At 39.3% G+C, this 14,987-nt stretch overlaps 1 protein-coding gene across 8 annotated transcripts in view; it reads left to right on the forward strand.

Annotated features, from left to right (window-relative positions):
* The window catches only part of Ntm (neurotrimin), a 943,571-nt gene that overhangs the window by 817,014 nt on the left and 111,570 nt on the right, over positions 1-14,987 (forward strand). For all 8 annotated transcript variants that reach the window (XM_078047338.1, XM_021730122.3, XM_040285559.2 and 5 more), the window contains one exon: positions 6,336-6,461. In XM_078047338.1, the coding sequence (XP_077903464.1) occupies positions 6,336-6,461 (126 nt within the window). The remainder of the gene's footprint in view (positions 1-6,335; positions 6,462-14,987) is intronic.

Raw genomic sequence — 14,987 nt, forward strand, 5'->3', positions numbered from 1 at the left:
TGGGTATACATTTTGTGCCAGGTTTTGACATAGGCCTGAGTGTATCTGTGTGAGGTCTATAGACCAGGAAGGTCAAGAGCACTCCAGATTTTTCTTTTTAATTCTGTAACGAAAAACGTCCCTTGGCATTAGCAGCAAAACAGCTCACACTGTGAAAATTGTCCTGAGTAGATGTGGGCATCTCAGGTCTTTATACTGAACAGAAGCAGAAGTGCCACTGGCAGCAATGGAGGACATCTGGAATGCATAGATCTGCATGTGTCATGCAGAGTAACCTGGTCCAAGCAGTTTATGTGCATTCTCAGCCCCACAGGACCACACAGTGCTTAATAAAGCATCTTAATTTGTATTTAATAGGATATCTACTGTGTGCTAAAAACAGCAAATTGCTATTTATTAATGATATAATTATTAAAATTCAACACCTGGGCAGTAGAGGCTAACCCAAGAATGAGCAGTTCTTTAGAATACTGTTTTAATATTTATTTAATGATTTATATGTCTGAATTAAAATTTAAGAATAGATTAAACCTTTACATGATGTATTAAATGTGGTACTGTATCCAAAGAGTATTTGGCTTCTTTCATCCTAAATATGTGCTGAACACTTCTTCTCTTTTTGTTTCTAGAATTGGTATGTCTTTTAGATTCAGACCTCAAAAGCCCACAGACATCAGATACATGCATATGAAAAAACACAAAAACAAAACAATGACCTTTTCAAAGGACCCATCAACTCTTCCAAGATCTAATTTGTGACTCCGGTTCTCTCCCCACTGCAGTTTACTTTTCAATTGCATTCTCAGCTGGGAACTTGCCCTAGACTTTTGATTATATGACTCTAACTACTAATAGGATATTTTTGGTGTGATGTCCCTCATCAGCTTACCATCAGATGGTAAATGTTTAATATTTAAAACAGAATTAATCAAACTAATGTTCTCCCCCAAAGTGGCTGATAACCTCCAGGGATCTGATAGTGCATTCATCTACCTGCTGTTGAACAAAATGTTGTTCACTGGACTCAGTATCCCTACTCCCTGATTCCAGGCCATCATTAGCACCATGTGTTTTCCCTGGCATTGCTCTCAAATCTATCCTTTTCTTTCCAACTTCACAGAGCCACCAGTTTAATCTAGGCTTTGAACATCACTCATATGAATAGATTTTCTGACTCCAGTTTCTCTCTGTCTCACTCTATCTGACACATGGTTAACAGATTCTTCTTCCTAAAATAAATTTTTTAAAATCATGACATTCCCTTAACAGAAATTAAAATACTTGCTATAACCTATAGGATGGAGTTAAAATCCAAGATCTAGCCCTTCAGGCTGTTCTACAGTCTGGCTCCATTTTAGTTCATTGATCTTGTATCCCATTTTTCATTGATTCTTATAAAATTTATTGACTGTCTATTCTACCTTGACACTGTAAATGTGCATTTGCCAACCACATACGATATTAAAACTCACTTATTGAACACTCACATTGCCAGGAAATGCTGTGAGTGACTTTCATAAACTCACTTCTTAAATCCTCAAACAACCTTCTGAGATTCATACTTCTATGGAATAATTAGCTCCATTTCTTAGATGAGGAAAGCAAGGCAGAGAGAGTAGAAATTCTTTGGCTGAGAATACCTAGTTGGAACCTAGAAGAGTCTGCATCTCAACCTCTACTCTATATTGCCTCTGATAGGAAGTAGACTTTATATCTTCAGGTATATCATGGTTTTCAATCTTCTCATGTGTGCCAATGTTCCAGTTTGAAACAGCTACACTTTTATCTGCCTAGATGATTATTTCTTACTGTGGATATTCAAAACAGACACTAATCTGCTAATCCAAGGTGAAGCCATCTCTGACACTCCTACTCACTGTGATCTTTCCTCCTGCTAGCTCAGAGCATTTCATGTTTGCATCATTCAGTTCAAATTCAAGCACACACAATTTTCTGATATTTTGCTTTGTTGTTTAACTCTCTGATACACTGCAAGTTCAAGGAAGACCAAGCAAACTGGTATATTTCTGCATGTCATTCATGTATGTAGCACAGGATTGTGTATGTAATATGCATTTACAAATGTTCCTTGAATGATGTTAAGCTCAGTCTCCAAAGGAAGCTTTTCCATTAGTGATTATATCTGGCCACAAAATTATGCCTGGCTATTAGCACTTAGTAACAGTGTTGTCTTTATGTTTACTCTTTTATCAGAATGTCTTTCCTCCTCCCCTCTCCTCAGACTTGATTAACTTTTACTTATCTCCTAAGGCTTAATGTAGTTCTCATATTTCCAAGAAGCCTCCCATGACATGGATTTCCAGTTGGTCATAGGTTATCTTTTGTATTTCCATAAAATCTGATTTATTCTTCTCTGTCACATGTCTACTGAAGTTTTTGACTTCAGTATCTGGTTTTACTTCTCTAGACTGTGAACTTCTGGAGGACAAGGAGTGTATCTTACTTAGTTTATGTTCCTACTGCTTAGCACAATGCAGGTATATAGAAAATGATCCATGAATATTGACAAATGAATGAATGAATGAAAACAAAGAAATACTAATATGTTTTTAACAGACTGCATGATGAGAAGTAAGATACAGAATGTATCCATGGAAACAATATAAAAATATCAGTAGTTCTATTTTACAGTTAGCCAAAAGCTTCCTAATCAGCATGAAATAGTTAAAAACATAGTATATATCTGTAAATCCAACTTAATTTTTTGACGGGGAAGGATGCTGGAGATGCTCATGCCACCCAAGTGTTTGACCACTGATCTGAACTCACAGCTCCCACTTTAATTTTGAAATCTTACAGTGTACTAGAAGTTGCCACCTAGAAAATTATACTTCCAATTCACTAACATCCTGTGCACTATGCCAGTTAATTCTGGTGATTGGGACTGTATCTCTGGCAAGCCAGCTTAGCTCTATTCCACAAATGGTTTGCCTTCAAATCATGCAGGGGCCATTTACTTCCTCACTCTCTATTCTTAGTCAGGATTGAAAGGGTGGCAAGCATTTCTCCAGCGTCTACTTCATGAGTTGGATATTTTCCAATTAGCAGTGAGGGGGAGACAAATCTAGAAGATATTTCCAAGCATGAGGTGTGATCGTCTCAATTAATATACTTACTGTGCTGACAGCTCTGGCCCAAACCACCATCTATCCTACTTGGGGACTGTCCATTGTTCTCTAGTGTATGATTAGCAGATTAGCTATCATGTAAGAAGCCAGGAAAATGAACTCCCAGTAAGCCCTTCCAAAGCAAGAGTAATTCATTACCCAGCCTGATTTCCACTTAAAATGTACTTTAAGCACACTTCCAACTACAAACCCTAAATCATCCTGTGTTCACAAAGTCCATCATTTTTTATTTTATTGCATGGCGTTGGCGTGACATAATCCCTTGCAGAGCATCTCAGAGTGCTTTACAGATCAATAAATTACTTACCTGCACAGTTGAAGCAATGTCTGCAAGGCCAGGGCTGACATTCTGCAGGCAGCCTGTCCTCCATGAAGCAAGTAAGGCTGTGTAAGTGCCAAGAATGGGCAGAAACAGAGACCAGAAAAATGTCTGAGCAGGGGGAATAGTGCATGAGAAGGGAATGCTCCAGATAAAGCTCTGTGAATAAAATATATCAGGGTTTTTTTCTGCAAGATCAGTTTAAATTATTCTAGAACTAAAAGAATTTAGAAATTTGGGGCTGGGGTTTTGGCTTAATGGTAGAGCACTTGCCTAGCCCTAGCACATGTGAGGCCCTAGTTTGATCCTCAGTACCACATATAAATAAATATAAGAAAAAGAACCATTTACAACTAAAAAAATAAAAATAAAGAATTTAGAAATTTGTAACTGTCAGAAAATCAGAAATCCAACACTCAGTCATTAACTCATCAATTTTCTGTCTTAGAAGGTCCAATTGAGCTTTTAAAATGATATAATCATAAATTACAATATTACATCTTTTAAGAGACCCACTTTGAAAAGAGTCTATCTCCAACCCTCAGCACATCCATTTTTCATTAATTTCTGTTCCACCAAATATCTGTGAAAGTTCAAGCACATCTTTGTGCATACACATGCATACACTGTATGTACACATGTATATATGCACACACACATGCACACTGTCTGTATCTAAAGCTAATTGTGGAATTTAAGTCTAATACTAATTAATCAGGGATTACCCTATGCAAAATACCCTATTCAAGACAGCAGAAAATTAAGCAATGAATAAAACCTTTATTTAACATTTTCTATTTAGATAATTTATCATATAGAAAGAAGGGTGAGACAAATGTAACATAAGGAAGTTTATTTTGAATGTCATAAGGAAGATACTTCAATGCTATGGAATCCCTAGATGCCCTGGAAGATTATATGGAAGGGGTAGTAGTTCAATCAGGACTTGAATAATTTTAATATATGTAGTCAGAGAGAAGCATGTTAGTGCTCACATGCAAGGCAAGGGACAAGAAGACCAAAGTGAACCACATGCTGTGAACCATGAGAACTCTCATTTGGGTATAGGACATGAACAGAAGGAAATGATGGAGGAGGGACAGAAAGAGCACTGAGAGAACTTATCTTTGCAATATCCCATTTTCTTGTTGGCAAAGTTCTAACATAAGTAGAAATGGGTAAGTAATGTTTCAACTAGAGCTGAGACCACCATTGGGGTTTCCAGAGAAAACTGATTTTATTAAGTGTGTAGTTTTGAAACAAGAAATAAAGTCATCGTGGAGCTTCCCTTAGTTCTCCAGTGAATCATGTTGTCTACTGGGAATGCCATATGCCATGGAATTGCTGAGAGTGGTGACTCTGAGGAATATTGATTCAAGGAAAGAATATAACACAAGGAAACATAAGAGCATTTGATGGAAAGGTCACTTAATTGGTCCAGAACTAAAGTGTCAATCCTGTGTTGGTATGACTGAAATAAAGTGTGATAATGATCCATCTCTGAGTCTTTTAGGAATATGAAGCAGGTTGGGAAATTTGTTCCCTTGAGTAACCATTATAATTCAATTCTATAAATATTTGTAAAGCTTTTACTGTGAATGCAAAAGGAGGAAGACATGGTTCAGACCACCAGAAAACTCATGGTCTACTTGATGCTAAGCAAATATCTAGAACAGTGGGAAAAGTGTCTACAAGTGGCATTTGGGAACTCAATAAATGGAATTTTTAATTTACTTGACTTATAAACTATTTCACACATTTAGACAAATGAGCAGTCACATGGAGAACCAAATATCACATTGACTAGGAGTAAAGCTGATCCTGCACAAGGCTCAGAAGTGTAGCAGAAAATGAACTTCTAAGAAAGGGCCTCAGAATAAGACCAACATACACAGACAATGGCTAGTACTTACCCTGTTTCCTGTGGACTGCTGCTTCCTAATACAAAGAGTAGGAGTAGCACAATAGCCTGACTCCAAAACAAAAGACCAAGAAAGTAAGAGCCTTGTTTCCAGCTTCATTCATTCAGATAAACTTTTCTTCTCTTTGGGAAGATTAATTTAGGGGAGAGAGAGAGATACTAAGCAAGTTTGTTAACAGCAATGATATCTTTGATTCTTCATTGAGGGTTTATGAAGTTTAATAGGACAGTGGGCAAAGAAACAACATTAAATTTGAGTTGTTAAGGAGGTCAAAGATGTGCAGAGGTAGTGATGGCTGTGACAAAGAGAGTGACATTTGAATTGGACCATAAAGTATTACTGGGAGTTGTCCAGGAAGGCTGTGAGAAATGCCATAGATACACATGCATGAGGATCAGAAAGGATGTGATGTATTGGGGGTCAACAAATAGTAAGAAAAGGTGGAACCACTAGAAATGATAATGGAAACATATGTTGAAACTTGGTTCTGAACAGCTAAGTTTGCTTGGGTAAGGGTCCTGTTTATGATCAGGTAGGCAATGGAGCAATTCAAGCTATTTAGGCAGAGATGTGTTATGATCAGAATTGCATTATGTAAAGACATCTCTGAATGCAGTGAGACAAATGGCTCTTGGATATGTGTTGGAGATGGGTGGGGGTGAGAGTGAGATGGGAAGGTGTAGGCTAGAAAAGTAGTTATTACAGTATTACAGTGGAATTTATTCTCATTTGGACTCTGGCTTTATGTTTAAATAGGAAGAAATGGAAGTTAAATTCAAAGTAAGCCATTTTTTATGTTTAAGATCATTCCTCTAATTGCTTAGCATTACAACTACAGTCCATATGTTTCAGTTTGGGGAATATTCTATCAAGTGTCATTTTAAGACAACAAAGAAATGTGTCAGCTGGATTTTTATGTTTCTTCTACCTGTTTTGTCTCCACAGTGTCCCCCAAAATTGTAGAGATTTCTTCAGATATCTCCATTAATGAAGGAAACAATATCAGCCTCACCTGTATAGCCACAGGTAGACCGGAGCCTACAGTTACCTGGAGACACATCTCCCCCAAAGGTAAGAGGAGCAGTTTGGTGCATTGTATCTTGAGAGGAAATGGGAGACTTGTTGGATTTGGACAGGAGGTTATGGTGCTAGATACTGAGTGCAAGGGTGTCAATTTCTGGTACCCAGCTAATAATGCACTCTTGGCTCTGCAGAGGATATTGTTCTTCAAGGCAGCCATGTCCTTCAAGATTTTAGAAATCATATTGAGTATCTCTCCAGGCCCCTGGGAAATTGATTCCAGTTGTCTGTGGCTGAAATAGTGGTTCACATGTTCTGGGTTAAATTTATATGTCAAGTTTGATGATGGAAGGATTTGCTTTGGTGGCATTATTCTTTCAGCTAGTTGCTTTAAGAGAAAGGAAAACATGAACACATAATGATAGATGTGAGGTTTAAGTGGCCACATTCCTAAAAGGAAAATCTGCTTGTTTGTGTCTCTTCAGAATTGCCAAAAATCTGGTCATTAGTTGTTTTTGTGGTTTTGTTGTTGCTTTACTCTGACTGATCCTAGACAACAAATATAACTTAATATGTGGCTAAATTACAAAATTCATTTTATCTCAATGTTTAGATAATTAAGCTAATTTTTCTCTGGGAACAAGGAATATAAAAGCATTTCACTAAATCTTAAATATTTACTGAGTATTACAGTGGTCTATGCTCTGTTTTAGGCACTAGAGGATTAAGTCATAAACCCAAATTGACAAATTACTGTTCTCATCAAATCACATTTTATGTGATAGATTACCAAAACAAATGAGTAGACAATATACCAGGTGCTGATAAGGATGAGAAGATAGAGACATACATTGACAGAATGGCAAGGGGTTCCAGCAAGGAAGTGTTAAATCTGAGACAAGACTTGAACAAAGATCTTTAATTCTATTTTTTTGTATCACTGGTTATTGTGAAATGTATGTATATAATCACAGATATCTATCTGTGTATGCACGCTTTGCATAGTACTGGTTTAAGAATTGCAGAAGTACCATGGAGGATATTTTCTTGTCGCAGATTGAGAACCCCAAAAACAAACCTTGAGATTGTTATTGTTGGTAAGTAATAATTTTGGGAGGTGCTCTTGGGATCGACTCTTGTGGAAAGGGAGAGACGGAAGCAAGATTGGGCAGAAGGACAAGTTGAGTTGTGATGCGGTTCAATGGAACATCTCAGCTGCCCCTATGGGGAGTCCTAAAGCTAGGACACTTTTTAGAAATATCCTCTATTGAGGCAATGGAGCTGGCTCTTTACAGCAGCACAGCAGTCGGGTGTTGAATGTAGGCTATTCCTAAAAGGGCTGTAACCTTAGGCCAGGTGTCTGTCTGAAAGCAAGACAAACCCCATTATGAACTATTAGGACTGTCAACCAGCAGTTAGTTCTTCTCCAGAACATGGGTCCTCAATTCCTGAAGGTGACATCACTTTATACTCGGACATTTTAAAAATCTAGAGTAGAACTGCAGTGATTTCCGCATACTGAATATCCTTTCTCTGACAGTAACAGTATGCTATGATAGATGTTCTCAGAGAAGGTGAGAAGATTTCAGTTTGAGTTGTCCTGAATTCTTGAGTGTTGTCCTATGCCACCATTCTTGATGATATTACTGTGAACAAAGGGATTGGTGAGAGCTACTCATGTCTCTGCCAATCTTTCCTTTGGAAATGACTTTATATGTGGATGGGCCCAAAATCTGGGAGGATGCTCAGCTGTGCATGAGGTCATTAGGGATAAAGAAGGGCCTCAGGGCACTTCTGAAGAAGGGGCCATCCGAATGGACTGACTTTCTGAGTCCATAGTGCACAACATTCATCACAGCCTAATGCCGAGTCCCTAGTGCTATGGGATGCCAGGGCAGGCTGTGCCTGTGGAATCAGCAGAACATTTATCATTTGGATAGAATTCCTCTGCCTCATGCTAAGAGACTCTGTCTCCTGTCTGATGTCTTTTTCAACCCATCCTCAGGCTAGTCAGTTCTTTGTCCTTGTCTCGGTGTCTGCCACATCTCTTTCACACATCTCCTTGTGCCCTGCCCTTTCATGCCTACGTCTCCCCTATAGTTTTTGTTCTGTACCTCTCTTTACTCTCACAGCTGCCTACATTTTTCTGCTTTAATTTCATTCCTTTGCACTTTTTTTTCTTTCCTCTCTTCCTCTGTTCCATCCAACACCTTCTCTCTTCCTTATGGTCTCATGTTATCTCTCCTCAGTATTGAGACTCTTTCCTTCATCTTACAGATATTCATGCTGTTTTGTCTTGAGGTCTTTTTTTTTTGTCCCCTGTTGTAGACAACTAGCAGATTTCCTTCCCCAGGGGACTTTCACCTGAGCCTGGGCCAGATGCTGCCATTTTACTGAGGTTTTAGCTACTATGGAAACAGAAGATGGATCAAGGGGAGAGGAACTGAGTGATCAGAATCTATCTGCAGCTTAGAGTAATTTAGATGAACAGCTTTGTCCAGATACTGGGCCCAGATTAGCTATCCAAGATTCAGGATGATGAGACTTGCCAAGCAACAACGAATCACCTCAGAACTCACCAGGGCACAGTGTTTCCTGTGACTGATTATATTTAGAGATCAGAGATGTCATTGGGCTGCTGCCAAATCTGAACTGAAGCTGGAGACCCTTAGCAGTCAGGCCTTCATCTTTCATCACTAAATATTTCCAAGATAGTACTTACTTTAAATAAATTAAGACAAGTATGGGGTTCTTTGGAGTGAAGGATATTTACCTTCAGCAAGGCTCCAAAGGCAGAGAGCTACTGTCATCTTTTGTCTCATTTTGTGAAGGTAGATTGTGGTTCAGTCAAGATCATTTTTACACACACACTAAATTCTTGAATGAATATCCGATTGGAAAACCCTGATGGCTTCATTGAATGTTTTCCCTGAAGACTGATCTGTTTGTTCTGTACATTCCTGAAAAATCATGGTTTTATCCATCATAATTCATATGGTGCTACTTGTAAAACTCATAATCTCTTTCGAATGAGTATTTCTAGTTCTGAGCACCTTTTGTGTGGGAAAAGGAATATAGTAATGTCAGCCACTATTTCAGTAGTGGGTCATGCATTTGATGTAGGGAATCTTGGCAGTGGGAAAGGAGGTCAAGAGGTCTCGCCTAGGCTTTTCCATCAGATGGAGAAAATACCAGTTTTCCATAGAGAGCATGGAGAGGACGATAGGACCTCCCAAGCTACCTCTTGAAATGCCATTGATTATAATAAGTAGTTATTTCTGGCATTTGTCATGCCTTTTTTGTTGTTGTTGTTGTTTGTTTGTTTCTATCATGGACTTATCACTCCTAGAGTTCAAGGATAATAGTGCACTAACTTTTTAGAGATGCCTATCTTACCTAGAATATCTATTTTGCAAAATGCAAATGTTGTTTGCACCTGTGTGGGCCTTGGTCTTTTCAGGGGGAAATAACCCCCATCTCATGTTCTTACAAGAAAGAGCCATCTCTATCTGCGTAGGGTTTTACTGGCCCCAAGTCCAAGTTCCTGTAAGTGTCAGTTAGCATGGGGCTCCTGGCCTTGAGGAACTCTGGGGGAATCATTGAATCCTCTAGAAGCATTTCTCATTCAGAAGTCTGTTCTTTTGTCTTTTATCTTTAACGCATGAATGTATTTTAGCACAGTCCTTAAACTCAAGGCTTAATATCTCTACTAGAGTACCCTTAATACTGCATTACTCTTCTCAGTCTTTTCTGAGTAAACAGAAATATGATCTTTTTCAAAGTATCCTACAACACGCAATGCAGGAACTCACTCTTCATAAGAAATAATTCCCCAAACTCTGTCACCGGTTTCTTTGGGGTTGTAAAAGCTTTATGCAAAGCCTGAGATTCCTATATGGTCCCATTCTTGGGAGCACATGATGAAGCTTGGATGAAGGAGTCAGTCCAATCACTAACCTGGGGTATCTCACACATTTAGAATCTCAAGTCACTGAGTGGCCTGATTGAACTCTCTCAGCCGTACAGTTACCTTCACCTTTTTCTCATCAAAAAAATAATTGGCCTCCATAATCTCTTTTAAGCTGCCTAAAGGACATTCATACAAATTATTAATTGGGTGTTCACTCTGTGTCTTTGTATGTTGCATGTGTAACTTGCTGTAGATATATACAGGGGCATATACCCAAGGGTTTATCTTGATTTTCAGAGAAGACTTTGGACTTGGACAATGGTGGAACTGTTAAGACTATAGGGACTCTTGAAGATGAACTGAATACATTTTGCATTGTGTGATTGACACAAGGAGAGCCACGGGTGGAATGTTATGTTCTGCTTCATCTCAGGTCTAGAGCAATGATGTTGGCTGACCATGGAATAAAACCTCTGACACCATGAACCCAAAGTAAACTTATCTTCCTCTTGTTGCTGTCAGGCATTTTAGTCACAGTGGCAAAAAAATTGACTAACACATGGGGACTTGGGGATAACACCAGGAACTGTTTACAGGGAATTCTTCATTCCTGAATCATTTGCATTATCCTGTCTCATGAGTTCCTTGAGATCAGGGTCTCTGGGTCACTTACCTTAAATTTTTCACATTCTGGCATGATTCTGGGCACCTACAAAGCATTCAGGAAATAGATGTTGATTCAGCCAATAAGCCATGATATTTTCCAATTCCCCAAAGTGTCTTGCCTGTTCTCCCCATGTGAAGATTCTGATCCTTGAGGAATTTTCCTCCACTTTGATATTTGCAATGAAGACCTGGTATGTTTCCTGCTGAAACTCTCTGCTGGCAAGTCTCCAGGACATTTTTTTCCCCTCATCTTCACAGGTTTTCCAAGCCCTTCCTGCATCCCTCAGAAGGGAACCAGCTGTGGCAGGACTCAATTTCTGCTTAAAGGAGAGCCTCCATTTCAAGTTCATTTTTGCAAGAGTAGAAAAGGTTATGTTTTTTGCTGCTGTTTTTTTTTTTTGTTGTTGTTGTTGTTTTTTGAATGTCTCTCTGTTTTCCTCACTGCCTTATTGTCATCTCTTTCCTCAGGGGCATTTCTCAGAAATGCTCTTCCTCTGTCACTTCTGGGAAGGGTGCCTGATCTTTCTGTTGCTTAATTTCTATACCCTCCTTTACCTAAACCCCTGATAGCTTCCAACCAATCATTTCCTAATGAAATTTTGGATATTAAAAGGAAGACTGAGTTCAAATGTTTGTGAAAATTTGCTGCTGCTTTTGGGTGAATAATAGAAAAAAATAAATTAGTAGAAGAAAAAATACTATTTTAATCCCCATTCTTGTTTCTCCCTACCCCCATCTCTTCCTGCTGCTGTGTAAACAGAGGGGGATTAGAGAGAAAAAGTTTGTCTTCAGGTCACATAAAGACTCTTCAAGAAGAATTAGAGAACTATGTGTCCATTGGGCTCCAAATCAATTTATTTAAATGGAAAACTTTCTCTTCCCAGAGCATGAAGTGGATACTTATGCATGCCCTTTGCACTCCCACCTCAACATATGTTCCAAGCAGCCACATCTCTTTCCTCCCTTGAATTGATGCACCTGCTGTACTTGAAGAAGCCCAGTGGGTAGTTGGTTGTCAACACCAAGGTGTTAAGGGAAAAATGACCCTTGGACAGGGAGTTTCCCCTTGATAAGCCTTTAGTCTTTCCCCTTTCCTCTTGCCCTTATATCACTGAAGGCCACCCATTTTCCTATTTGTTCACACCAACGAGGCCTTCTCCCCAGCCATGCAGGACATTGAAGCACTAATTGGCACTGGAGGTATCACAGCTTGAGTTCGACCAGAGCTGGCAGGCACCATGACTCCAGTGACAGCTCTGTGAAAAAGTGTCAGGAACAGAGCTCTGGCATGCCATCGGCTGACTGCAGCACCCTGGCACTAATGAGCAGCCTGTCAGCACCAGCATCAGGGGCCCCATGTGGCACAGATCATTAGGATGGCAGATGAACAAAACTTACCCAGCAGAGAGGAGCTGGGGGGGGGGTGGAAGGTAAAGAGGACAAAATGGAGCTAAAGTCATCACCTTACCCATAAATGGCACCCACCCAGCAGGAGAGGGCCAGAGAGAGAGAGCCATGAGGGATGTATCTATGCCAATTCTGGAAAACTCTTGGAGTATATTTTTGGTAGGGTTTCCCTGTCATTAATCAATACAGGCTATAAATCTTCTCTGCAGTGACCTAAAGAGGGATTCAGTGATTAAATTAAGTTTCCAGTTATGACTTTGCCACAAAACCAGAAAATAGCCCACGTCTCTGAGAAACTGCATCGGGAGAGGGAAAGGAAGACTTGGGATTTTTAGTCTTTTTCCTACTTGGATAGGATAGGATTTCCACTCAGGGGATATGCTGAGAACTTCCAGATACCTGACTGTCTTCTGCTTTACTATCTGAATCTAGCAGAGTAGTAAAAAGAAGGAGAGTTTTTCCCATGAGCTTTCATCCTAGAGGTGGGTATGGGGAACCCCTAGGGCATCCGCTTTGCATATCTGCTTCCTGAACGCAAGAATAAATTACCCATATTGTGAGTTCTTCTACATCCTGTTCAGCGCTGAGCAGTTGTGAGCTACTTGGAGTGTCATGGAATGTCTCAGGAGTGTCTTATGAGTATCTGGCCCTTCTCTGAAGTCTGATTACCCATAATGACTATAATAGAAGATGGAGATCTGTCTGAAAGAGCTGTGCTTCAAACATAGGTCCAGCTGGATTTGAGTTCTCAACCACTACTACTAGTACTGGCTCGTCCTTCAAGGGTAGTGATCATTCTCTCTGAAGATGAGCTTCTTCATTACTTTCATTATTGCTTCTTGGTGCAGTACTTAGAGTTTTCAAGATTTGTTCCCATCCCCATTAGCTTTACACACCACTGTCACCCAAACAGCCTGACAGTCCCCAAAAGCTGAGTGCCTTCCCATTAGCACATATCATTTGTTTTCTTTCATCATTCTTCCACTCCTTTTGGGTAGAATTCTACTCCTGTTTTAAGATGATGCTACCAGTTTATAACCTCTGATGTCTCCCTCAGTCATATTGAATTTCCCTTTTATTAGAGATCCCACAGCATTTAGCACACTTTCCCAATTATGGTATCCCTTGCTGTTATTTACAGGTGAGCAGTCCTCCCACTTGCCTAAGAGAACATGGGGTTCAGAGAAAGCCCTTGTGCCATTTTGTATTAACCCCAGCACCTGGTCTACTGAATGAGGCAGTCAGTATCTGGTACTATAGATACAGGCTTTCTGGTTCATAATTTAAAACCAAATTAAATTTAGTGAGTAACTGGTAAGATCCAGGAGCTTCAATTCTTTGCATTATTTTTAGCTGTTGATTATCTATCTCATGGTTTTTAAACCAGTCAAAGGAATTGATAAGAAAAGGCCCTGTTTCTTGCCACTGACCTTACTGGATCCAAGCCTTGGACTCTGGAATTTCCTCTGTGAAATATAGATAATAACATGTTCTCGATATGGATATGATGGGGATTGAACTGGTTCAGCAATGTGAAGTGCTTGCATAATGTGAGCTTCGGTACCTTGTCCAGCCCTTCCTCTTTGCCTTCACTCATGAGATACAAACAGAAGGACAGGAAATTTAGATGCTTTCCTCTGAAAAGGTTGAATCTTTACAAACACCCAACATGGTTAATTGCCAGAATAAATAGATGTTCAAAGGTGCTTAATCAGCACTCTTTTCACCCCCACCACTTTCTAATTAACATAGGTGCTTGATTAAAATTCCCAGAGAACCCCAAGCAGCTATCCCAGGAGGACTGAGTAATTGTTATAACAAAAGACATTACAGTGGTCATTGATAGTTGGAGAAAAAAGTAATTGCATCCTTGTAGAAAGTGGCAGATCTCCTGTTCAGAGCAGTATAGAGCATATGGCATGAGGTCCAACCTATTCGGAGAAAGCTGTTTATTATGATAAAATTAAAATAGTAGTACAACCTCAAATCTGGGTAATAGTGATCCAGGAACTCTTTAATTAAATCATTTAAACACACACAGATGAAGGTGGGAGAGGAAAAAGTGGAGGGAGACATTTATACATCAATTTTTAACTCTATACATTTCTTTAACTGTAAAATTACAGCTAGATAGACACAGTTAGGATAAAATTTGTCAGTATCAATAAGGATTTTTGTAAGTTTAATATTTATAATCTGGTTTAAAGCAATCTTAAAGCTGTGCAACTTCCTACTTCAAAGAAGAGAAAATCATAAAAAGACTAGTGGAGAAATTAATGAGTTCAATGTGCCTGAATTGAGAACATATGAAATCAAGCCTCAGTCTAGAAACCAAGGGCAGGAGTGCATACCACAGACACTGTTTGTGGTTTTACCCAATTATTTCAAAACCCTTGAAAAATGTTGTAGCATCAGATGTCTGCTGAATTCAGACATTGCTAACAGCATACTCCCTCACGCTCTCCTGAGTCTTGGGCTATTTATGCTGGTGCTTGGTGACCGTTACTATGCAGAACTGTTTTGATGGGGAAAAAAAAGAAGAGAAAGAGAGAAAAAAAAACATAAAAGCAAGAAGATTGAATCATCTTCCCCAA

The sequence above is a fragment of the Ictidomys tridecemlineatus genome, chromosome 4, assembly GCF_052094955.1.
Source record: "Ictidomys tridecemlineatus isolate mIctTri1 chromosome 4, mIctTri1.hap1, whole genome shotgun sequence".
Classification (NCBI taxonomy): domain Eukaryota; kingdom Metazoa; phylum Chordata; class Mammalia; order Rodentia; family Sciuridae; genus Ictidomys; species Ictidomys tridecemlineatus.